This window comes from Sander vitreus, chromosome 6 (assembly GCF_031162955.1).
Source record: "Sander vitreus isolate 19-12246 chromosome 6, sanVit1, whole genome shotgun sequence".
Lineage (NCBI taxonomy): Eukaryota > Metazoa > Chordata > Actinopteri > Perciformes > Percidae > Sander > Sander vitreus.
The window spans coordinates 17,148,848-17,172,716 of NC_135860.1; the positions used below are offsets into that span (position 1 = coordinate 17,148,848).

Sequence of the window (23,869 nt, forward strand, 5' to 3'; positions counted from 1 at the left end):
TGCTATAGTGTCAATTAAATAGTGCAATTAATAGTGAGTTTTAAGCTGTTGGATCAGTTTTGATATGCTGTGTTCAGTACAGGTTCAGTCCTTGTGTGATGGAAGCAGTATTGTCCTTTTGAATGACTGTCTATCGGATGCTGTGAATGTAAATGGACTACTGCAGAGTTGTACCATAAATTACATTACACCTTTTATTCTTTTTAAACGTTCTAGCATTGTCAACAGATGTGATGCATCCATAATTCAAAAGAATAAAAAAAAAAACTATGTAGAAAATGATTAAGGATAAATACATTGCACTCAGTGTTCCAATGTTTATGTATGAAGAAAGGGCAATACGCTGGGGAATCCACTTTGTTTTGATCACACATTAAATCATTTGATGCCAAAATGAATTCTACATCCAAGGGAACTTGTCTTGTGAGATACACTTACTATGCTGTCATCTGCTTTTGATTCACTCAATGCAACCAATCCAACAGACAGTACACTCAATAACATGTAGTGCCTGCAAAGCCCTGTTTAAATTGTTTATTTTTGAAGTTGTTTTTGTAGGTGATGACTCCTCCCAACATAAAACAAAAAGTTACAAAATTGTCTATGTAATCAAAATCAAGTGTAAGAGACTTCATAAAAAACAAACATGAACACATACATACACATATAGAAGTGAAAGTAAGATAAAATTGGCAAACTATTGACCCTGTGATACTCAGCATTGGGTGCATGCAACCTGACAGTAACTGTAGAATATCTACAAAAGTCCAATTAAAGAATTATAGCATCTAACAACTTCAAAACACCAACAACTCCTGCACATTACATTGTGTGCAACCAGCGAGCACTGTTAGGTGGGGCACACCAGATTCCTGACTCTGTTTTGTGAAGTCTTGTAAAGGTTCACAGTGTAATACAGCAGGATCCCCATCAAACAGTTTCAAGCAAGACTGTATATTTGGAACATACAAAATAAATTTTATTATCCATTCTCTTCATGTCTACATCTTATTAGAAGTTTCTAGACAATGGCATTGTCAAATAACACCCAAATTAATTCTAATAATCCTGACAGGTGCAACAATACATTTCTGTCAAGTCCAGGTGTCAAAATATAACTGAATGTGAAAAGCAATTTAAATCTTCTTCCTTGTTATTTTCAACATAAAAAGGGGAGCCATGGCCCTGGGCTGCAGTGAGAGCTAGGCAGGACATGGCCATGAGCACACATAAACACAGGTGAGGAAGTGGCTTCAGGGTTGAGCCCCGGTGGCTGCAGGGACTTGTGTGGCCAGGGTGTTGGGAGCAGAGATGACAGGTGATCCAGCAATGTTAGCCAGTGGCTGTGAGGAGGACATTGAGGTGATGCCTAAGAGAGACAAGGGGCTCTTTAATCATTTGGTAATGTGTCATATTTAAATCACAATCTCAAACTAGAGATATAACTTTGCAGTCAATGCAAACTCAAAAGTTCAAAAAAGTCAGACTGTGATAGAACTTTTCTTACAATCTACAAAGTGTATTTCTAAATTGAAGCCCCCCCCCCCACAAAATAGTCTGATTATCAATGTAACTTTCTATGCAGCCTTTCAATATCTTACTTTACTTGCGTATACGAGATATAACTTTCATAAAAAGTCAGATTATGAGAGGAATAGGAATAGGGCTGGGTATCGTTCAAAGATTCTCAATACTGGTAGTGGTACCAATACCGTGACTTTGAAACCGGTTCCTAAACGATTATTTTTTTTATAAAATAAAAATAAATTACAACATTACAGCTAGAGCTGGGCAATACATCGATATTATATCAATATCATGATATGAGACTAGATATCGTCTTAGATTTTGGATATCGTAATATCACGATATGACATAAGTGTTGTCTTTTCCTAGTTTTAAAGGCTGCATTACAGTAAAGTGATGTCATTTTCTTAACTTACCAGACTGTTGTAACTGTTATATTATTTGCCTTTACCCACTTAGACATTATATCCACATTACTGATGATTATTTATGAAAAATCTCATTGTGTAAATATTTTGTGAAAGCACCAATAGTCAACGCTACAATATCTTTGCGGTATCGATAGAGGTATTTGTTCAAAAATATCGTGATATTTGATTTTCTCCATATCGCCCAGCTCTAATTACAGCACAAATGTTTGTATTTCTTTTTCAGCTCATACTACGAGAGCCCCAACTCTGTGTGTAACGTAGAGTTTTTCCTACGTGTATCTGCTACGTGTAATGTTAGACAGCCAATCACCACAGTTATTAGATCTTGGTAGAAGCAAGCTGCATGGTTATTGGCTCAATGACGCTGATGAGATTTACTCCTTAGGTATTAAGATTGGGTATTGAATGACGAGGTATTTTTCGATACTCGACAATTCGGTCGGTGCCTAAAAAGGTATTCAGTTTGGTACCCAGCCCTAGAGAGGAACGTGTCATTCTGAGCAGGATTACTTACCGGCCATCATACTTGAGGAGCTGACTGGTGTGGAGCTGGCAGCCATCCCTCCCGGAGTCGCCCCTCTTCCCTGATCTTTAACGATGGGATCTAAGAACAAAAGTGGATTTGATAACATGTGCTGACACAATCAAGCCACTTCACATAGTGTACCCAAATGTGAGGCAATTTGCTCATGCAAAAAGTAAGAGATGCAGACAGGGTAATATGAAAACGGTGAGAAGCAAACTTACAGAAGTAGGGGTGATCCATGGCCTCTCTGGCCGTGAGGCGGGCTTGATGGTCATAGCGCAGCAGTTTGTCCAAGAAGTCTAGAGCCTCTGTGCTGACCAGGTGCTGGTTCTCGCTGTGCACAAACCTCTCCCACCTTTTGCGGGAGTGTCTATACAGAACAGACAAGGGGTCGGTGTTAATGTGAAGTATTCATTAGCTGAAATCTTAGTCAAAATATTGAATAACATTGCCACGGTCAAATGGCTCCAATGTTTTACCTTCCGAGAATGTCGTTGAACCGTGGATCCAATTCAATGTTGTACTTGTCAATGTAGTCGTACAGGTCCTCGGTGCCGAGTACTTTTGCAATTCGCACAAGCTGCAAGTTGGAAGAAGCGTAATTCAACAATTAAAAGAGTATACAGTTCAGTTTAATCATATGAAAGGTATTGAGGGGCATAGATACCATAGCAGTTTATGGTGTTTTGAGTCGATAAGGTAGTGGGTTTGTATGGAGTGTATACATTATGTCAATAAAGAGGTAATTATGGGAGACTAATGATATGGAAATAAACATCTGGTTAAATGTACAGTGTGAGAAGATTTTCTATTATTATCAAACCTGACAGTGTAATATTCATTTTAGTATACATGGTCTGTCTGATTACTAGAGAAATAATTAAAGTTCAATATCTATGCACAGTGTGGAAGTTGTATAAGATAACTTGAAAAATATTAACTCCTATACAATATTAAATCAACATTTGCTATTGTGTACAAATAGAACTGAAACACCATTTCAACTGCAGTGTCACAAAAGAGCCATGGAATAAAGTGGAAATTCAGCGTACAGTGTTAAGAGTGTATGTAGGGAAAGCCCACAACACAAACAACCCCATCCATGGTAGTAACGTGTTATGACCTGTGTCCACTGGTGCAGTCCTACATTTGTCTTTTAACCCTTTTGTTTTACATTCAGTGCACCAAACTCCGAAAAAGTTGATAATAAATGTCTACCCTCATTCAATAACTGCTGATATACCTTTGGGAGACATAAAACCCCAGTGCAGAGCTGCTATGAGGCCTATGTCAGGTGTAAGAAGTATGTGGATTTGACTGGGTAAAACCGACAACTACGTATGCAATGTTTGTGCCCCAGGCACTGCTGTCTTAAAGCCACGTTTGTGACCACATACACAAAAGACTACACTAAAAAGAACTGATTCTACATACCTGATCATAGTTGTCATGACCGTGAAAGAAAGGCTCCTTTCTGAAGATCATGCTGGCGAGCATGCAACCCAAACTCCACATGTCCAAGCTGTAGTCATACATCTACAAATAATATAAAGAGGTGAAAAGGCTTGAACTGGCTCCATGGATGTATTCAAAAAAACAAAACAATTCTCCCTTCTTTAATACCATTATAATCAAAGTGTCATTTTAACCAACTTGTGTAAAACCGGCATGACTAGACACGTAGAAGAAGAGTACAGGAGGCTCACCTGGTAGTCTACCAGCAGTTCAGGTCCTTTGAAGTACCTGGATGCCACTCTCACATTGTATTCCTGGTTTGGGTGGTAGAATTCTGCCAAACCCCAATCGATTAGGCGGAGCTGGAAGTAAAAAAAATATTAATAATTAAGTGGAATGTTTACCAAAAAATGTGATTAGCCCGTGTCACAGCAGGGAAAACAAGAAATTAAGAAAATGGTCAGCATGTGAGACAATACCTTTCTGTGTTCATGATCAATCATTACATTGTGTGGCTTGACATCTCTGTGCATAATCCCCATACTGTGGCAGTAATCCAGAGCCTAATAGGTAAAAAGATAAAAAAAAATATATATGTTAAGAGTATCCACTGAATGTTAAACTGATGCAACTAGAGCTTGATATAAGGTTTCTGGCAAATATTTAACAACCAATGCAGACCATAAAATAGTGTAACAAATTGAGCGTACCAAAAGCCGTTTCTTACCTTTAAGATTTCGTACATGTAGAACCGTATGTCAAAGTCAGATAGGGTTTGATACAATTGCTGTAAAAGAATATAAATGTATGAGCCATTTGGAGAAAAAAAAAGAATATTCGTATTAGCATATTCAAAAATTACAATTCAATTTTTTTGTACCTTGAAATCTGTGTTGTTCACATGTTCAAAGACCAGAGCAGGGGTTCGGGACTGAAAGGAAAAAGATAACTTTTAATTTTGTTTTCATAAAATGTGTTTATGCATGAAACCTTGTACATATACAAGTTCAAAACTGTTACAGTGCAGGAGAACAGAATTACCACAGGATCCTTGACGATATCTAACAGTGAGATGATATTTGGGCCACCCCTCAGATTCTCTAGGATCTTGATTTCTCTCTTGATTTTCTTTTTCTTGACCGGCTGTGAACAATGATACGATTCATACAAAATCTCCACTGAGGTGACAAAATATTATGACTGATTGACTGAAAAACACTCGCAAAACCACATGAATTATCAGGATAATCAATTGATTATTTCCATACCTTCAGTATTTTGACGACCACTTTTTCATTGTTTGTGATGTTTATGGCTTCAAACACTTCACTATATTTGCCTCTCCCTAGTTTTCTGACTAGCTGATAGTCGTCTTGGTTCCTAAAAACAAAACAAAAAGCTATGGTGAACAATGTTGAGATTGCTTACCCAACAAAGCAAAAAAAAACAAAAAAACAAATACAACTAAAGCGCCAACAATTCCCTTTTGCCTTACCCCCATTCAACAACATGGGACTCATAGTCCCAATATTCCCGAGGTCTCTGTGTGTTTACATCAGGGTAAACTCGAGAGCGGCTTGGGACAGGGCCAGACATATTCTACACAGGGTCTTCTCTAAATCTCCTGAAACAAAAATTGAGTTTTTTAAATGAGTTATGAGTTTTACATGGAAAAAAAACAAAAACACATGTCCATTTAAAAGCATTTTGTGTACAATGGTTAGCACTCCAGGACATCACATAACTACAAATAGGTGATAAAATGTAATCTAATTATAAAAGGGAACAATACCTGGGAGGTTCCCTCCAGGATGATGGTGTTAGATGAATTCAAACAAGAGCAGTTGAGATGCCTTTATAATAAGAGCTACTGGGGATACAGATGTAAAACAGATAGTTAGCCAACTACAGTAAAATCATTCATATTAGTTTAACACCATATGTAGAACCGAGAAATGCTAATCAAAGCTTAAAAGATATTTGAACTTGAGAATGTTTCCCCAGTTTTACAGGATGTCGTTTCAAATTAAACTGCAGATGTTTCATGCGGAAGGCAGCAAAATTAGTATCTTAAAAAAGCAGCATCTCTTATTTAAATATCACGCACGAAAAAATCAACTAAAACTAAATTAAGTGTCTAAATATGGTGGCGTGTGAAATGTAGAGACCTGAATGTTAAATGGGGGCATCCAACCAGTCTAATCAGGAGGTACAGGGCTCAATACAGTCATCACTGGGGGCTATACCAAGGCAGTATCTCCTCCTGTTGAAAAAAGGCAGAAAGTAGGTTGATTAAAATCAATGCTGTCAATTAAGCAAACACGAACAAACTATGTGAGCTAATGTATGCCAGCCAATAAAGCTAGTAAGGCTACATTTAAATGGTTTTATGAAATGCATCCAATCGACAAATGGTCTCCCTGGTACAAGACACTCGTTCAGTTATAGCCAGTTTGCCCGCTAACTACTTTAATGAAAAGGTGACTGTGCGCACAAACCCTCTGTGGCCCAAGGCCTGCACAAGTGCAGTGGTGCTAACAGCTAGCTAGCTATCAGGCAAATCGGGTAGCTGGCTAGTTAGCATTAGCTCGTCAACAGCAGAGGAAAAGCCGGTTGGAAAGTCACAACTAGCTCTCGGTCACATTATGGGACTGTAACGAAACCGAATGAACACCCGGCGTCAAAACAGTCAAATAATCATTATAGTGGTTATTATTAACTTAGAGCTAACGAACAAGCTTCGAAAAATATATTTCCGAAAGCTGGAAAGTGCTAAGCTAGCAGGCTAGGGGAGTGAATAGCCTGCTGGCTGGCGAGGCAACTGAGTGACAACGCCTTGAAAAAACATCCTACAAACACTGTGATCGAGCAGTAGAAAGGCACCACGGTTGTGTTACTTGTTCGCAGCTTTTCCTCACATATAAAACACTCAACAGCAGTTCCGAACCTACGACGATTTGTGGTTAAATAACACGATTACCTCTCAGCGTTGTTGGGACGTCAATATGGCGATGCTTAGTATCAAGAGCTTAGTGCGAACAGCCTCTCCTGCAGAGGGCGCTGTCCTTTTTTCTTTTTCATGGGGGAGATTGTAGCTCCCTCTGCCACCAACAGGTCTGATAGAGGCAGAAACTTTTATCTGCATCGCATGCGTCTGTAGCCTTCAGTCACAACGGTAATGTTTTGTCAGTGAATTTTACTTGTATAACCACAAACGCACTGTTAATTTCCACAAGCAACATGCACGTTTAACCACCAAAGGTCCTGGTAGCTAAGATAGTTGAGGACATAGGCTATATGATTCAGTAGACCAACAATACATAATTCACATTTTTATATAGGCCTATTAGTTGGAGTAGCTACAGCATGCCCACAAATGAGACTGCATTTCAAATAGTTTTGTGCTTTTCGTCACCTGATTACTGCATATTGTGTGCTCTCCATTTCAGGATATTTCTACCAAGTGACATTTCTATAGACGACAATGCTCACTCAGTGTAGGGCCTGTTTTAAAAAGGTCTTTGTTTAGGCAAAATATAGGGCTCACTGGGTAAATGGACAATGCTGAAATAGTGACACAAAACAATACATGTTCTGTGGCATAATTTAAAAGGTTATAGTTACCACAGTCATATAAAAGCCAGGGGCATTTTCCCGAAGTAACCAACCACCTGTAATCAAGACAGAAAGACAAATCCTCTTTGTGAGTTTGAATGTTGAGAACATTTGTTTCCATCTTGAATTGATATAATAAACAGACTCTTGTCAACTCAATCTGTAGCCTAATTGCTGTTCCTCTGCGTGCAAGTCATGCACTGTTAAACACACAGAAATAGTCTTTGACTACTCTATCTGATACATCTTGTCAGAATCTATAATTAACCAGGGTAAACCTATTAAAGGTGAAAAATTCAGGATAAAGCAGCAGTACATAAAACAGCACTCTTGCTGACAAACAGTGGACAGCTGAGGACCAAAGTCAACAATGAAGCTGTGGGTTTTGTATATTTTGTTTAAAAGATATTTGTCTTTTTAAAAACATCTGTCACTGAAATATATTTTAATTCCCTGCTGCAAATGACAATGCCATAATGTTTGATATAAACATGCATGTTAATCTTGAATTCATTTGTGTTTGTTTCAGCTTCATGTGTTGTTTACTTCTTCTGTTTGCAACTATAGTGCTAACTGCCCCAATCAGAGGTAAACCAACTGGAAGAGATCAAACGTTGTTTTGAACTTACTCCACTTTTGTAATGTACGTTTAAAATTTAGTATTTAGGATTTAATAGGACAATAGGGATAACACCTTTTGTTTTTTCTTTCTTTCTTTTCTAGCACGAAAAGAAAATGTGTTAAGCTTCCTAAATGGTGAGATTATTATTATATGTTGTCTTCCATGCAAAATAGTCCCACTGCTTTTTTGAAATGATGTGAATAACTGGTTAAACCACTACTGTGAACTTCTATTGCATAACTTGTTCATTATTCTTGTTATAGATGCACTTGGCACAACTACTGAAAAGACCATACCTGCAAATACAACAGGTCTGTGATTCAAAATGTAACTTTTATGTACATTAGGAAAGATTCAGTTTATAAACATGAAGGTCTAATTTCACCAGATCCTCAAAGTACTTTTTGTTCCCCAAGAACATAAATGTGAGCTTCAAAGACCAGGTCACAAAAGAGACTAAATCTGAACAGAGACATTTGTGTTGCTTTATCTTTTAGCTATATCCTCAGGGTGTACAGGGTGTAGCAAGCACCTTTGACATTATCTGATTGTTACCATATAAAACCACCACCATGATTTTTATCATATATTTTCTTACGTCCTCAGCATATCGAAACCCTCCAAGTAAACCTGTGAAAGAGCAAGATTCTGAAGGTACATTTTGTGTTTTTTCTCCTGTTGAAAGAAACAAGTAGTAGTGGATTACACTGTATTTATTAATAACTGAAACATTATTTTGATTTCTAAATTGTCTTTTGATTTGGTGTTACACATGCCTCACATCACAATACAAAACAGCTGTCAATTTATTGTGCCTATCATCTTTTCATTTTATATAGCATCAAACTCATTCACAGATATGTCAGAGGCAAAATCTACCGAGAGTATTGACACAAATAGATGTACAGGTATGTGGGCTTTATTTCCCATACAAATGTAGAGAAAATATTTAATTTCATATGAACTAAACAAGATGTTTTAATATTGCAGGACCTGTAGTATCTGATAAAAATGGAGGTGAAAGCAGAGCTACCTTAAATTCAAGTTAAAACTAACATACCAATGTCTGTAACAGTGCAGATGATATATTGTTGCAGATGTTGTAACTTTTACTCTTCCCAGATGCATTCAAAGGCCTTGACAGTGATGAGATCATGATTCCTAAAGTTGTGGAGAAAGATAAGGCACCATTAAGGAGGAAAACCAACATGAGGCTGATGGATATGAGCAGCAGGCTGGTTCAGGACCAGGGGAGCACGGAGCACGGTGGGCCGCACGGGGCACATCAAGCAAGCCAAGAGCGGACTGATCTTAACAGTGAGGAAGGAGTGACGGTGGATGCTCAGAAGGCTGAAGATTTGTCAGGGAAACAAGTTATCAGTTTGAGTCAAGACCAAGTGACTAAGTGAATGCTCTGAACATTCAGAGGATGAACAATTGGTTTTAATATTCCTACAGAAACCAGAGAATTTTCCAGCCCTGAAATGTAACCAAAAGGTATAAAAAGTTTTTTTTCCCCCACTAGTAATAACAGCATTGTTTGATAAATGATGCATACAGTGATTTCTTTCCTGAAAGATCTGTCTTTTTCATATATGTTTTAGCACCTCCGGAGCACATGCCCAGTAGCTTCTCTGTTCCAGCAAAGAGTCGAGCCTACTGATTATCATACAAAGGTGTGTTTTCATTGCATTTAATTCAAGCAAATGTTTTCTATCCATCCAGTCTGTCTTAGAAAACAATGGCACCATATAATGCACATTTAAATTATTACATTTAATCCTTGTCTAATTATAAGAAGCATTCTCCTTGCTTTGTTATATGAAAATAATGTTGAATAGCAATTCTTTTTTCCCAGATTCTATTTCTTCCTCATAATGAGTCAAGGGCCACCATCTGTTGAGTCATAGGAGGCAGCTCTCTGGCTGCTTCCAAATACAGTTGCTTCTGGGACTTTTTCATCCAAATTTAGATGTTGACATGTATTTTGTGATGTGATCATGTGAACATCAGAACAGGTTTTGACAATTTTGTGTTCGGCTTACTCATGGAAACTGGTTAAAGACGCTAAATCGTGATATTTGGTACGATTGTGGTGTCAGAAAAAGAAATGAGCATGACAACTATTTTTGATGATTTAGAACAGAATCTAGCTGAGCCTGAAATGTCTTTGTATGTTCACTGTAATGTGAAAATGTGTAAGTAATCTTCTGAAATACAAATACAGAAAAAAATAAAATGTTGGTTTTAAAATGTAGTTTAATTTATGATCAGTTAAATAGAAATAGAAATACATATTTGAAGACAGCTTAAGGTTTACAAAAAACAGGAATGTGATGCAGAGAACATCACATTCATCACAACACAGTACTTAATAAATCACTTACATTCAAAATATACATATGTTTATAACGTATTTTATTACCTATAATGCTTCAGCAGTATAAGTGGCAAAACAAGCAGTGTGTAGAAGAGTGTCTGATGTTGGTATTTTTGAAGTTCCATTGTTTCACTTCCTAAAGTGCCGAAGCTCACTGTACACATCTGATTGGACTCCATGTAACTCCTACAACAATATCAAAACAATTCATCTTGGAAACACAAATAATATATAACTTAAAACAATTCTCATATTTAGTATCTTTGAGGCTTGAATAATAGCAATATAGTTTTGCTTTACCTGATAGGGAGATTCTGTGACTTCTGTTGCCATTTTCTTTGATACTGAAGATGGCAGATTTCTTTTACCTGTTAAAAAGTGTCAAGTTACTGCCCCACCTGCCATATTACCACAAAGCATGCTCACAAATTAGCAGCAATACACTCAAAGTTATTGCTCACCATCACGAGAATCCCATTCCCTCCTTCTCTTGTGGTGACTTGCAAAGCAGAACACAGAAATAGTGATGAAGATGGTCAGGAGAATATCAGAGGCAATAATGCCCATGACAGACGCCATATTTATCAGGTAGCAGGAACCACAGTCTGTGAACGAATGAAGACACAGTGTCAGTAACACAAAACCAAAACACACAAAATCATATTCCAGCATCACAGGAGGAAAAAGGTTTAAGAAAGCTATACCTTGCTGTCCTTCTGCCGACCCTGAAAGACAGAGAGCTATTAACACCTCAGATAATGACAACAGTTAAGAGAGTGCCTCAATCATTTACTGTCAAAACACATAAAATATTTCTCACCAAACAATGAACCCACAATACAAAGAGCGTCAGACATCTTCTTTGTGTTAGTTTTTGGCAAAGGAGGAAATAAGAGAGAGGTTGAGGGCCACTGGTCCTTCTGTTCTCTTTCAAATGGCTTTGTCGTCGCACCCATAAACAAGATGTTGAAAGCCAAGTGTAGGAGGGTTCACACTTCACAGATGAAGAGCTGTCCACAGATGATACTGGCAGTGGTGTCAGGGTTGTTAGCATGCGATTATGAGGAGGAGGAGGAAGTTCACTGAAAGAAGAGGAAGCTGGTGTGTCTGTTTCTTCTCTGTAATGTCACATTCATGTTAGGGTTGCAGGTCGCATATAAACAGAAATTCTTCTGGTCTGTCACATTTGGTCATGAGGATTCAGGCCTTCTTTTTGGCTTTGTAACAGTATAGTTAATTCTGTAAATTAACGCGTCCAAGTAAATGCCAAGATAAGGAGCTATATAAGGTCAGGTTAATTTCTGTTTCTGCTGAAATGCATGCTTTCATATCTCCGAAAGCATTTCCTCATGACCTGTGGTTTAGAGTGGGCGGTTGGCCACAGTTACTGATACCTGTCTGTGAGCCATTGTACAACCACAGGTTTATCTCTAATGCTGATGTCCTGTCAGTGAAATGAAAGCACACTTTTATTGTTTTTGTCAAGGAGACTTTTGTTTCATAATGTTCAAATATAAATGATTAAATATGTATATGTTGGATTATTATTATTATTATTATTATTAATAATAATTATTTATGAATATATGAAATATCTACAATACATACATGGAATGCATGCATACATGTGTACAGCATATGTACTGAGCACACAACAACAATAATTACAATTTATTTATTAATATAGCAAAGTGTTCAACAAACTGATACCTCAGAAAATACTAAATAAATGAATATGAAAAGTTACATGTAATAAAAAAATTGGTAACACTTTATAATAAGGGTACATGAATTACCATGAATTCATGCATGACTTTCATGCATGAAAAAGCCAGAATTCATTGAACTATCAGTAATGTACAAGGATTAATAGTATCTCATGCATGACTTAATGCAGAAACAATATCTTAATTAATGCATCATGTCAATCATCATTATTTCTGATTTATTAATGATGGTCATGTCTTCTTCAGTGGTAAATCTGTAGTTAAAGAAAAAACGGAATTGTAGTGTTGTGATCATAATTAAGTAAACATTACTTCTTCATTACGTCATCATGTTTGTGGCCCTTCAAATAAAGTGCTGACCTGGTCCATCTTTAACATTGATGAATAACATTTGATTCAAGTGTGGAATAAAATTATTATTTTTTTTAATTAGATTAGCACTTTTTCTGAAGGGCCATGAACATAATGAGGTAATGAAGAAGTAATGTTTACTTAATCATGAGCACGACACTACAATTCTGTTTTTTAGCCTGTCACTTTAACTACAGATTTACCAATAAAGAATTATCTTATAATTGATCAATAAAGAATTAGCTGGACTTAAACCAGCGACCTTGCAATCAGACAGTTTTAAACCCATGTAGGCCAGCAGCAGGATGCCCCGAGGTGAAAGTTGAAGGACATTAGTTTAGTATCAATTAGAAAACCAAACAGGTGAGGTGCAATTTCTGGATTTCACAGGGAGATAAACGGTAGGTTTCGGTGTCATCAACGAAACAGGGAAAGACAGGGATGTACAATGAAAGCATGATTGGTCCCAGAATTGAACCTTGAGGCACTCAGATTATGGGGGCTGATGACAGGACAGGAGAAAAGAGATTTATTTCCAAATGGGACTTAAGCTGCCAACTGTCTAATGCAATGGTGTCGAAAGCTGCCCTTAAGTCCAATAGTTAACTCTACACAATTACAAGCTAAGGGAAATTCCTCATGCACAACAGCACTGCAACAATTTCCCACATTTTGTAAAAGTGAGAAGAGACAGTTTAGCAATAAATCTTCCAATCCAATTCCTCTTGAAAAATCACATGGGGTTATTTATCCAAAAGTGTTTCCGCTGCATTTACTGAAACAACACAGTGCATCTATAGAGTAGATCATCAGACAGATATTACAAAGATATGGAATTGGGTTTGGTCAACATGTTCTTTGTGACTGAAAAGGCAGACAGCCATTTAACCACAGTATCATCTCAACAAACACAGCGATATTTAACATCATTGGCCCCAAAAATAATCAGGTCACACTGCTCAAATGTCACCTCCATGATAAAATAGATGAGAATAAGTATTTGTGAGGGGAAAAAACAGCAAACCTTGAGATAACCCACCAAGAAAACAAACATGTAAACCAATCAAACACATACAGATAAACAAAAATAGTATCTTTTGAATGTCCATTCAACAAAAATCTTATCAGACATTGAAGTATTCTATACATGTTTTGTTTTTTTCGTTAATATGCTAAAGCTGAAAATGAATCAACATTTATTTTAATACATAATCAACTCAGTGGTTTGTCAGATGCTACACTGTAAAACATCCATGTAAAATCACTGGGTCTGTCTTCTATTTTTGGAAATCACTTGTATCAGTGTAGCCTTTGATAATGAAAATATTTCTACATAAAATCTTTAGGGCCTATTGAAATACAGCATTGTGCTACCGAAAGTCAACTGCAGAGGGTGCTGAATGGTGGTGTTACAGTGCCAACATTACATGAAACTTGAAAGCATTCAGAGATATTTTATTTCTGAGGTTGGTGAACATGATTTAGTTTAAACAGTCTGACACACATCTTGTTTATTAGGTTTTGCAAAATAACTCCAAGCAGATAGAGAGGAGACCACAAGCTCACCTTGTAAGGCTAAGCAGAAATGTAATATGTGCAAGACCCTCTATTTGTGTTTATTGCAACAAAGGTTGAATGTAAAAAAAGAAATCAATTAATCTTTTATACAATTTTGTAATATTTTTTTTATATAACAGGATCTAAAAAAAATTAACATAATTTCATAATGTACTGCACCATCTTTAGATTAGCTCTTGCAGTTGGCCCGTACATTCATATACACTTTGTTAGCTGTGAAGAGATGAGAAGAGACACACACACAAAAAGAGAGAGTTTAGTTTTAACAACAGAGAAAAATGTGTGCATCATAATTAAACAGGAGTATGAAAAAACATACGCAGATCTGAAAGGCCGGCCCCTCATAAACCTTTTCATCTAAACTTAATTTACTCTATCATTCTATCACACAACATTGCATATATAAACACGACAAAAACATCACTCATTTCAGCCACATAGCCTCACCATTTTCTATCTTCTGACGCCTTAAACTGGCACATCGGTAGGTGACAATGACAATGATAAGGGTCAGCAGCACATCTGCACAGATGATGCCTGCTATTGTCCCCGGCTCGATCCTGTAGCAGGACACAGTGCTCTCTGGCAAACATAGACAGACAGAAAAGAGTGGGATGCGGAAGATGAACTATAAGGCTGACTGGAACAAATGATTCATCAGATATAGTCCTCTGGGTATGCATTTGTGTTGCTTGTTTTTCTCAATTGTAACATTTATAAAAATTGAATTTCAAAGTTTTGTGTGTCTTCTTTTTATTGTAGGTACCTGTTAGCGCCACAGCCAGGTCTTAGAGAAAGAAAAGAAGCAAACATGAAAACATGAGCGATTCTGTCGTTTTTTTGCTATTGAGGCCATATATCAACACCTTTGTCAGTTAAGTTTCCGTTGTCTGTGGTTTCATTTTCCTGTATAAGACCACCATAATATATGTGTGATAGGAAAGCAAAGCTATGAAAATGTACTTACTGCACAGAAAAAATACGATAAAGAATTTGTTGTGTGCCATTGTCAAGTTTGTCAACTCAGTGGTGAGTGTTCTGAAAGACGAAAAGAGGTCAAACTTTGTCATGTGCTACATGTTTCAAAAATGTAGAAATGCATTCACTAATTTCATATCCTTCAAATTTTATTGTGTTTTAATTTCAGTATCAAAGTTAAATCACCTATACGGTTTGAAACAGTAGGTTTGACCTTTTGATTCTGCAGTACTGAATAGAGAACTCGTAAAGAATGTTTATGGGGAAGTCATTTGACAAAAAGACACATAGAAAACATAAGAAAAAGAAATAAGAAAATCATTAACAAATCCTTAAATGAGCTCTATAAAACCATCGCAATATCGCAAAGATTAAGCTCTGTCAATTGTATTTTATGTGACAGAATCTGTATTTACAGACTGTTGAATAGAACATACTTTCACCAGATATTCTGGTTGTATATCTTTAATCTAAAACTACATACAAAATCATTTTGTTGTGACTTGACAGAGACATCAAAATGAATGAATGGTTAAAAGTTGGGATGAGGAAGAAAAAGTCGGTGTGAGATAAGATTCTCATACCTGTGCTCCTCGGGCTGACCTGCAGTCTGGAATCTAAACGTTGATGTGACGCCGTTTCCCTTTAGTTTTCACTTTTGAGGGCTGACGTCGAATTTTCTTCCTTCCTGTTTGTATTTGTGGAAACTCAATGTGGGTTGGCAGATTTCAACTGCCTGATTACTGATGGTAGCAGAGTAGGTATACATTATAGAGTAATAGTACAGAATAGCATACACTGATAGTAAATTAAATGTAATGTAATGTAAATCTATGTAATCCATCAAAATAATTAAATAAAATACACAATTCAGCAGTGGTGGAAGAAGTACTCAGATTTTTTACTTAGCCTAAGTAAATATTACAGTGTAGAAATACTCTCTTACAAGAAGGTAAAACTATCCATTATGCAGAATAATTCATTACAGAATTGTCTATATAATATCAATGGATTATATATATTGATGCTTTAATGCAGCACTTTAATGTTGCACCTGGTAAAGGTTGAGCTTATTTAAACTATACATTACATACTGATGGGTAACTTAAATTACAATAATATATCATCATTCATCAGTTGATTTATATTTTGTATTAATAATCTGAATCTAGAAAGTAACTTATGTTCATCAATCAAATCAATGTAGTGGAGTAAGAAGTACAATATTGGCTGGAGTATAAGTACAAAGTAGCATTAAATGGAAATACTCAAGTACAAGTATCTCAAAATTGTCTAATCTAAAATCTAAAATCAATCAGACTAAATTTGGAATTTGGAAATGTCCAGATGGGGGCGTTCAACAAACCATGTAATAGCTAAATAGTCTTTATTAGGGGTCCAAGCCCGAGGGGACTGGGATCCAAGGCAACGTAGATCCCAGTACCAGCGTTTTTTATTATTTTTCCGCCACTAAAAGTGTTGCTACAGCCTAAACCGGGCAATTTTCAGGACTGGTCCAGAACCCTAATGGACACAATAATTGACACACTTGAGCTTTATTCCACTAGGTGGCACTATAGCAGAAAAATGCGTTTTGGCCTATAACTCCAATACCGTACCCTGAATTCAGCTGAATCTCCTGATATAGGCCACGCCACTTTCCGCCTAGACTTTTATACCTAAATTATCGCGATATATAGGAAACTCATCCTAGACTGGGCGTCAAATCTGTACGAAATTTGGCACATGACATCCCTGGACCGACCTGACAAAACGTTATCAAAAGAATTTTTATTGGTTAAAGAATTTGCAAATTATGTACGAACACATTTCTGTAGGAAGCTATGGAAAAACACGACCTTTTGCATATCTCTGCGAAATTAAATGCTATCAAGGCGAAACTTTAGATTACTGTTTGGCATGACACTTTGAGGCTTGCCAAGAAATTTTGCGAAGATTGGCCACTAGGAGGCGCTACAAGTACGAAAAGTTTATATCTCATGAAGCTCATTCGTTTTTTACGAAATCTCGGATAGGACCATCTTGGGCCACTCCTACAATGGTGTACTGATTCGTCAAAGTGGGCGTGGCCTATTGTAGCCACGTTTGGATTCACTTCTTACTTACTAACGTGAACAACTTCAAATTTACAGGGTAGATGTACAATGCCTCATACACCTGACAAACCAAAAATTACACATGTGGACCACTAGGTGGCACTATAGAGCTCAACAGTCCCGCCGACGGCGGGTTCCGGAAGTAAAAATACAATGCAATTTCTTCATTGACAATTGGAGTATAAGCCATAAATCGTAACCGTCGATGGTAGACTTAAAACCAGCATGCTGACATGACTAAGCGATTGTATATGCTCATATAGACGCCAAAAGTTCATGGGGCACCAACCTTGTTTTGAGATAAATGTCTTTTATTCGTGATGTCTTGGATAAGTATTTCATTACCCACAATCCTGAACAATCCCACAATCCCACAATGATGCCTCTGATTGGTGGAACTCATGCTGGTGAGGAGGGGGGGTGTCAGTACCCGATCTGTGCTGCCTGCACGATCCGTCATGTGCATGCGCAAGATGATAATCCTGATTTACGAGGTTTTACGACACTGCACGAATCAAGCTCTGTTCCACTCTTCTGCCGTTAGCCTCCACCGGGAAGCTAACATTAGTGTAGCTAAAAGCTAATTTGGCTAACTGCTAGCTGACAGCTAACAGATTCAGTCTAAAGTAACGTAAACTCAAACTAAACACTGGGAAAAGCAGGCTACAGCTGACGTAACAGCTGTTATATATTTTAATGGTTATTTTCAGGTTTTATTTTGAGGGTCTTTTAAAGTTATTACATGCTGTCTCAGCTAGTGGTTATCCGAATTAGCTGTTAGCTAAACTAACGTAGCTTCCTTTATTCAGTGGTGCGCGGTGGTTTATGGGATGAGTAGTTCCTTCGTTCTGAAATGAAAATGGGAGAAATGAATGGGAAATTTACTTCCGGAACCCAAGGTCTCTCGGAGGAGGGGCGGGACTGTTGAGCTCTATGATGATGTTAAAAGCAGAGCCATATATTAGAGAAAGTTTGGCCAACTCAAATCATGGGCACCATATTGGATACCATCGTCAGATTACTCTACAGTGTAACCCTATGGGGTGAATATGCTATCTTGAAATAAATCGCTTATTTTCGCCCTCCAGTTAGCTCTTTAACCTTCAGTTCCCATAGTTTTCGCCTTTTTGGTTCAAGGGGGAACTTGTGAAATCTTTTGCCGCTTCCCGGTCTTTAATTGAAGCCAGTTGGGCATTTTTTCAGTGATTTATGTCATTTTTAAAATTATTTATTACATTTTTCCACTATGCCCTGCACTCTGTCAATGGGAATCGGATGAATGTTGGTATCCAACATGGAGTCCACGACACACGTGACCACCTCGGAACCAATCGCATAACGGGATAGCTCAGAACATTCGATTCCCTAGTTGGCCAAACTCTCTCTAATATATGGCTCTGGTTAACAGTGTTTTGGGCGTGGCTAGGTTGGCTCAGTGGGTAGAGCAGGCGCATATATACTTGGAGGTTTATGCCTCGACACAGATGTCAAGGGTTCAAATCTGACATGTGACAATTTCCTGCATGTCTTCCCTCTCTCTCTCTCACCTAGCTATCCTATCAAAATAAAGGTGGAAAAGCCCAAAAAATAATCTAAAAAAAAGTGTTTTGGCCTACACATTACACATTGTACATTTAAAACCGTACATCAACGCGTTCCTTGAATCAATCTGAATCACATGACATAGGCCACGCCCATTTCTGCAAAGAATTTTCTTTGCACAGTAGCGAAATGTGCAAAACATACTTTTTCGAACTCCTCTTAGGGTTTTCAACCGATCTGCCTGCAACTTGGCCCATAGCATCTTCAGATGGCCCTGACAAAAAAATATCAAAAGAATTCTGCTTGGTTAAAAAATGTGGAAATTACAAACGAAGAAATTGTTGAAGCTAGCTACCAAACACAACTTTTAGCATATCTTGGCTAAACAAATTGCTATCAACGTAAAACTTGGGCTCTGTACCAAATTTGGTGAAGATCGCCATTAGGGGGCGCTATAATCAAGGTAGGCGCGTTTTGGCCTATAACTCAACGAATGTAAATGGGAAATTTGCAAATGCTATACAGACCTTGGAGCTCACGCCTCACGATATTTCCTGACGTTTACAATCTTAAGGTACCTACTGAAGTTTTTCCTTTAATTTAATGCTACTTTCTACTTCTACTCCACTACATCTTGAAGGGAAATATTGTACTTTTTACTCCACTACATATAGCTTTAATTACTTTGCAGATTCAGATTAATACAAAATATAAATCAACTAATGAATTATTATATACTAAATATAAGTTTAACTTAAAGTTAAGTTACCCAGTAGAGTTTGAATGTAGGACTTTTACTTGTAACAGAGTATTTTTGCACTGTAGTATTACTTATACTTAAAGGTGCTGTAGGTAGGATTGTGAAGATCCAGGACTTAGCCAAAGAATTTGAACATCGACAACTTCTCAGTCCCTCCCCCGCTTTCTGCTAAAGCCCAAACTGTCTCCTAAGCCCCTCCCCCCACAAGGGAGAATGAATGTGTGTGCATGTGCAGTGATTGTCACGCAGTTAGACACCCAGCATCTGAACAGGGAGCTGAACAGGGAGCTGTGGGTTTTTGCAAATCACACTACAGGCTGTAGGTGGTGCCAGAGGAGCCAGATTTTTTTTTAAATTACCTGCTTCATATCTTCTACTGGAATATAGGATGCAGTTTCAGCAAATATGACATAAAGTTAGTTTTACTAGTCTTACCTACTGCATCTTTAAGTAAAATATTGCAGTACTTCTTCCACCTCTGATGTCTGACATGTTTTAAACTTATGGTTCTTTTAGATCCCTGTGGTCCTCTGGCCATTTGTCTGTTCTTTGGAATGTGTTAAAGACCTACAGGTAAGCAGCTTTAACCCTTGTCCTACCAACATATTTTACATACAAGGATATCGACTGGGGTCCCCATGAATAAACTACTGTAAGAAAATGAACTTATTTCTTCTGAAACATTGTTATGTAATTAATGTCATCTGAAAAAACAGATTATCATTATTTTAGGAAAGTTACAGTTAATTTGCATATTAAGTTTATACTTTTCTTTAATAACCTACACACACCTACACGCAGCTTTTATCCCAATCACAATCCACATTAGTATTAAAGCTTATCTACCATCCTTTGATTCTGGTATCATTTAGTTTTCAGTAATTGTATGTAAACATATTTGTGTTATATTTACATGGTTAAACCAACTGGGGTCATTTTTAAATAAACAAAATAAAATAATTGAAATAAACCCACAGTCATTCAAACTTTGACACTTTTTGATTTATTTTGATATTTATGATAAGTAATGCTATTAAGTCGGGCCGGGGTGGAAGGCTCACGGTGGTGTATAAAAACTGCTTTCAAAGTCGGACAGTACCCATTGGGGTTTTTTCCTCATTTGAACTGCAGGTGACCAAAGTTGGTAGTTCTAATCCGTTTTATTGTATTTTAATTTACTGACCCCCTGGTTCTAACAGTTCTTTTTTGTCTGAATTTAGTGATATTTTATCATCTATTATTAAGTTGGATAAAGTTGTTATGGTTGGAGATTTTAATATTCACGTCGATGACATGTCTTGCACTTTTGCTGCTGATTTTCTTAACGTCACTGAGTCTTTTAATTTTATCCAACATGTGTCTGGTCCCACACACGTCGGGGGTCATACTTTGGACCTTGTTTTTACTCTTGGTCTTAATCTTGACTCTGTTTGCTACGAGGAGCTGCATATTACTGACCATGACTGTGTTTTGTTCAACCTGTCTTTTAATTTAGATTTACTGGCCAGTAAACATGTAAGATGTTCTCGCATGTTAAATCGCTTCTCAGCTGAGAAGTTTTCCACAGCTTTTGTCCAAAGCGCAGTGCTGTCTTCTCATGCTGATCCCCGGCTGGCTAAGAGCCTTCCTGATCCCCGGCCGACGTCCAGCCGCTCTGAATCGGCTATGACCAATCCCCCAGAGACTTTGCCCTTCCCATTCGCCCCTGAGACCACCCCTGAAACCGCTCTTGAGACTTTGCCAGTCTCCGGCGCCCCTAAGATCGCCCCTGAAACTGCTCCTGAGACTTTGCCAGTCTCTGGCGCCCCTGAGACCGCCCCTGAAACTCTGCTGGTCCCCGGCGCCCCTGAGACCGCCACGGAGCCTTTGGCAGTCTCCGGCACCCCTGAGATCACCCCCGAGTCCGCCCCTGAAACTCTGCCGGTCCCCGGTGCCCCTGAGACCACTCCTGAGACCGCCCCTGTGACGTTGCCTGTCTCCGGTGCCCCAGCTGACCCGTTGTTTTCTGTCTTGTCTTGTCTAGTTTTACTTCCTGTGTTTTCCCGCCTTTTTTTGATTACTCTCCCTCTCCTAATGTGTTTCACCTGTTGTATTACCTGTCCCTTAATTGCTCATTACTACCTCTTGTATTTAGCCCCTGTGTTCCTTTTGTCTGGTGTGGATATTTTGTGTCTTAGTCCTGTCAGTTTGTTTGTTTGTTTGTGTGCTTTCCACGTGTCTTTTCTGGTCAGCATCTACCCTTCCTGCATTTCCCTGGTTTTTACTCCTCTGGTTTTTTTGGATTCCCTTTTTACTTCTTTTTTGGAGTTGTTTTTTGCCTGCTTCCCCCAGGACTCCTTTGGTTCTTTTGTGTTTGTATTAATAAATCCTTGAGCTCAAACCTTCTCCTGCCTGCCTGCCTCTGCCTGCATTTGGGTCCTTTAATCTCTGGAAGCGTGACACCAACTTCCTTGTTTAAAAATGTTCTTGGGTCTGTGAGTACTTGGGTTCTCTCTCTATACTCAACAGCTCTCTGCAATCTGGTTGTGTCCCTTCGTCTTTAAACATGCAGTTTTTCAGCCACTACTAAAGAAAACCAACCTGGATACATGAATTCTGGCAAATTATAGGCTCATTTTGAAAATGCCTTTTATCTCCAAAATTTTAGAAAAAGTTGTTGCTAAACAGCTCCCTGCTGTCTTGAATACACACAACATTTTAGACAAATTTCAATCTGGCTTCTGTCAGAAACACTCAACTGAAACCGCTCTTCTTAGAGTGTCGATTTATTATTTGAAAACACTGGCACTTCAGGAGGAGCAGGATTGACAATGTTGTTGATGGTTTATTAATATCCTCTGACATGGGTCAATGCTCAGTTTTGGTGCTGCTGGACCTTAGCGCAGCTTTTGATACAGTGGATCATAACATCTTGCTTGAAAGACTTAAGCACTGGGTTGATTCACCTCCTACCTTTCAGATAGATGTTTTTTCTGTGTCTCTTGATCCCTATTGTTCAGAAACTGCTGCCCTTTCCTGTGGGGTGCCTCAAGGTTCTGTGTTAGGTTTTATTTGCATTGTATATGCTTCCCCTGGGACATATAATTAGCCAATTTAGAGATGTTCATGATCACTTCTATGCAGATGACATCCAGCTGTATGTCTCTTTTAACCCAGAAGAGACTGACAAAGTGTTGGAATTGCTTAAATGTTTGACTTCTGTAATGGCAAAATTTTATTTTAACATAATAGTTTAATATCCTACAAGATTCTCTTATATATTTTACAAGAGTTCTCTTATATTCTTTAATTTTGTGTAAACTCTAGGACTTCAAGGAGAAGCAACTGGCGTCATAAAACCTTGGGCCTAGTTGAAGCTATACTTTGTTTTCAGAACTCAGAAACTTTGGTTTTATTATCAGTAAGTCTTTATTAGTTTCAATTATTGTGCTTTTAAATCCACACTCCTGCTGCTAACAAGAAAACTTCCACTACACTTCCATCAAGGATCAGCTCGCAAACAACTTCCTCCAGCTCAATAAAGATAAGACCGAAGTCCTTATTGTTGCTCCGGACACTACAGCTTCCAAGATTATTCAGCTCTTGGGGTCCCTTTCTTCTGCGGTACAGTCCAAATTCAGAAATCTTGGTGTGATACTTGATATTAATATGTATTTGGGTCAACATATCAAATCACTGACCCGCACATGTTTCTTTCAATTAATAAACATTGCCAAACTTAGAGCTGTTGTTTCGCATTCTGAGCTTGAGATGATCATTCATGGCTTTATATCATCCCGGCTTGATTACTGCAACTCCATTTTCACTTGTCTTAGCAAGTCGTCCCAGGACCGTCTACAACTAGTCCAGAACTCTGCTGCTAGGCTGATGACCAGGTCCAGCAGGATGTCACACATCACTCCAATTTTATACTCATTACATTGGTTTCCGATCAAGTTCAGGATCAAATTTAAAGTTCTGGTTCTGACTTATAAAGCTTTGCATGGTCTGGCACCTGTTTATATCTCGGACCTGCTCCATCCGTACACTACGAACAGGTCCCTTAGGTCTTCTAACCAGGGATTAATGGTGGTCCCACGCATTTGTTTAAAAACTAAAGGTGACCGTTCCTTTGAAGCGGTGGCTCCAAACCTGTGGAACGCCCTTCCTACTGTCTTACGTTCTGCAGTCTCTGTTGAAGCTTTTAAAAAGCAGCTGAAGACGCACTTGTTTAAATTTGCTTTTGACCCATGTTTGTAACTTTGAGTTTTAGGTTTTAAT

At 38.0% G+C, this 23,869-nt stretch overlaps 4 protein-coding genes across 6 annotated transcripts; 1 reads left to right on the plus strand and 3 right to left on the minus strand.

Annotated features, from left to right (window-relative positions):
• Positions 1–519: 519 nt before the first annotated feature.
• On the minus strand, positions 520–7,019 carry LOC144519773 (casein kinase II subunit alpha-like). 2 transcript variants are annotated; one of them, XM_078253186.1, is made up of 15 exons: positions 6,920–7,019; positions 6,108–6,202; positions 5,732–5,806; positions 5,435–5,563; positions 5,208–5,319; positions 4,981–5,082; positions 4,820–4,870; positions 4,667–4,726; positions 4,419–4,502; positions 4,191–4,301; positions 3,919–4,020; positions 2,964–3,064; positions 2,706–2,854; positions 2,473–2,562; positions 520–1,369 (listed from the first exon to the last, which is right to left on the minus strand). In XM_078253186.1, the coding sequence occupies exons 4-15, from the start codon at positions 5,533–5,535 to the stop codon at positions 1,254–1,256; spliced, it is 1,179 nt and encodes a 392-aa protein (XP_078109312.1). In that variant the 5' UTR covers positions 5,536–5,563; positions 5,732–5,806; positions 6,108–6,202; positions 6,920–7,019; the 3' UTR covers positions 520–1,253. The 2 variants fall into 2 exon arrangements, with proteins under 2 accessions (XP_078109312.1, XP_078109311.1); XM_078253185.1 differs by having other exon boundaries at positions 5,732–5,809.
• Positions 7,020–8,444: 1,425 nt separating this feature from the next.
• Positions 8,445–10,318, plus strand: LOC144519009 (uncharacterized). The gene is made up of 4 exons (XM_078251891.1): positions 8,445–8,487; positions 8,783–8,830; positions 9,016–9,084; positions 9,299–10,318. The coding sequence occupies exons 3-4, from the start codon at positions 9,036–9,038 to the stop codon at positions 9,583–9,585; spliced, it is 336 nt and encodes a 111-aa protein (XP_078108017.1). The 5' UTR covers positions 8,445–8,487; positions 8,783–8,830; positions 9,016–9,035; the 3' UTR covers positions 9,586–10,318.
• A 99-nt stretch (positions 10,319–10,417) lies between these two features.
• Positions 10,418–11,625, minus strand: tyrobp (transmembrane immune signaling adaptor TYROBP). 2 transcript variants are annotated; one of them, XM_078251893.1, is made up of 5 exons: positions 11,377–11,625; positions 11,261–11,296; positions 11,018–11,161; positions 10,857–10,924; positions 10,418–10,742 (listed from the first exon to the last, which is right to left on the minus strand). In XM_078251893.1, exons 1-5 carry the CDS (start codon positions 11,510–11,512, stop codon positions 10,686–10,688), a joined length of 441 nt encoding a protein of 146 aa, XP_078108019.1. In that variant the 5' UTR covers positions 11,513–11,625; the 3' UTR covers positions 10,418–10,685. The 2 variants fall into 2 exon arrangements, with proteins under 2 accessions (XP_078108019.1, XP_078108020.1); XM_078251894.1 differs by having other exon boundaries at positions 11,261–11,281; positions 11,377–11,623.
• A 2,448-nt stretch (positions 11,626–14,073) lies between these two features.
• hcst (hematopoietic cell signal transducer) lies at positions 14,074–15,835 on the minus strand. Its single transcript, XM_078253187.1, has 5 exons — positions 15,775–15,835; positions 15,180–15,250; positions 14,979–14,999; positions 14,660–14,794; positions 14,074–14,425 (listed from the first exon to the last, which is right to left on the minus strand). The coding sequence occupies exons 2-5, from the start codon at positions 15,217–15,219 to the stop codon at positions 14,382–14,384; spliced, it is 240 nt and encodes a 79-aa protein (XP_078109313.1). The 5' UTR covers positions 15,220–15,250; positions 15,775–15,835; the 3' UTR covers positions 14,074–14,381.
• Between the last annotated feature and the right edge of the window lie 8,034 nt (positions 15,836–23,869).

Excerpts from the sequence above, each read along its gene's own strand:
- LOC144519773 (XM_078253186.1), bottom strand. The coding sequence starts at position 5,535 with ATGTCTGGCCCTGTCCCAAGCCGCTCTCGAGTTTACCCTGATGTAAAC. Across the intron at positions 5,083-5,207 it reads TGGTCGTCAAAATACTGAAG|CCGGTCAAGAAAAAGAAAAT; the intron begins GTATGGAAATAA and ends CATTGTTCACAG. Across the intron at positions 4,503-4,666 it reads ACATGTACGAAATCTTAAAG|GCTCTGGATTACTGCCACAG; the intron begins GTAAGAAACGGC and ends TTTACCTATTAG.
- LOC144519009 (XM_078251891.1), top strand. The coding sequence starts at position 9,036 with ATGTCAGAGGCAAAATCTACCGAGAGTATTGACACAAATAGATGTACA. Across the intron at positions 9,085-9,298 it reads TGACACAAATAGATGTACAG|ATGCATTCAAAGGCCTTGAC; the intron begins GTATGTGGGCTT and ends TACTCTTCCCAG.
- hcst (XM_078253187.1), bottom strand. The coding sequence starts at position 15,219 with ATGGCACACAACAAATTCTTTATCGTATTTTTTCTGTGCA. Across the intron at positions 14,795-14,978 it reads CCTGGCTGTGGCGCTAACAG|AGAGCACTGTGTCCTGCTAC; the intron begins GTACCTACAATA and ends TATGTTTGCCAG. Across the intron at positions 14,426-14,659 it reads GCGTCAGAAGATAGAAAATG|CTAACAAAGTGTATATGAAT; the intron begins GTGAGGCTATGT and ends ATCTCTTCACAG.
- tyrobp (XM_078251893.1), bottom strand. The coding sequence starts at position 11,512 with ATGGGTGCGACGACAAAGCCATTTGAAAGAGAACAGAAGGACCAGTGG. Across the intron at positions 11,297-11,376 it reads TATTGTGGGTTCATTGTTTG|CTCTCTGTCTTTCAGGGTCG; the intron begins GTGAGAAATATT and ends AGGTGTTAATAG. Across the intron at positions 11,162-11,260 it reads GTCGGCAGAAGGACAGCAAG|ACTGTGGTTCCTGCTACCTG; the intron begins GTATAGCTTTCT and ends ATTCGTTCACAG.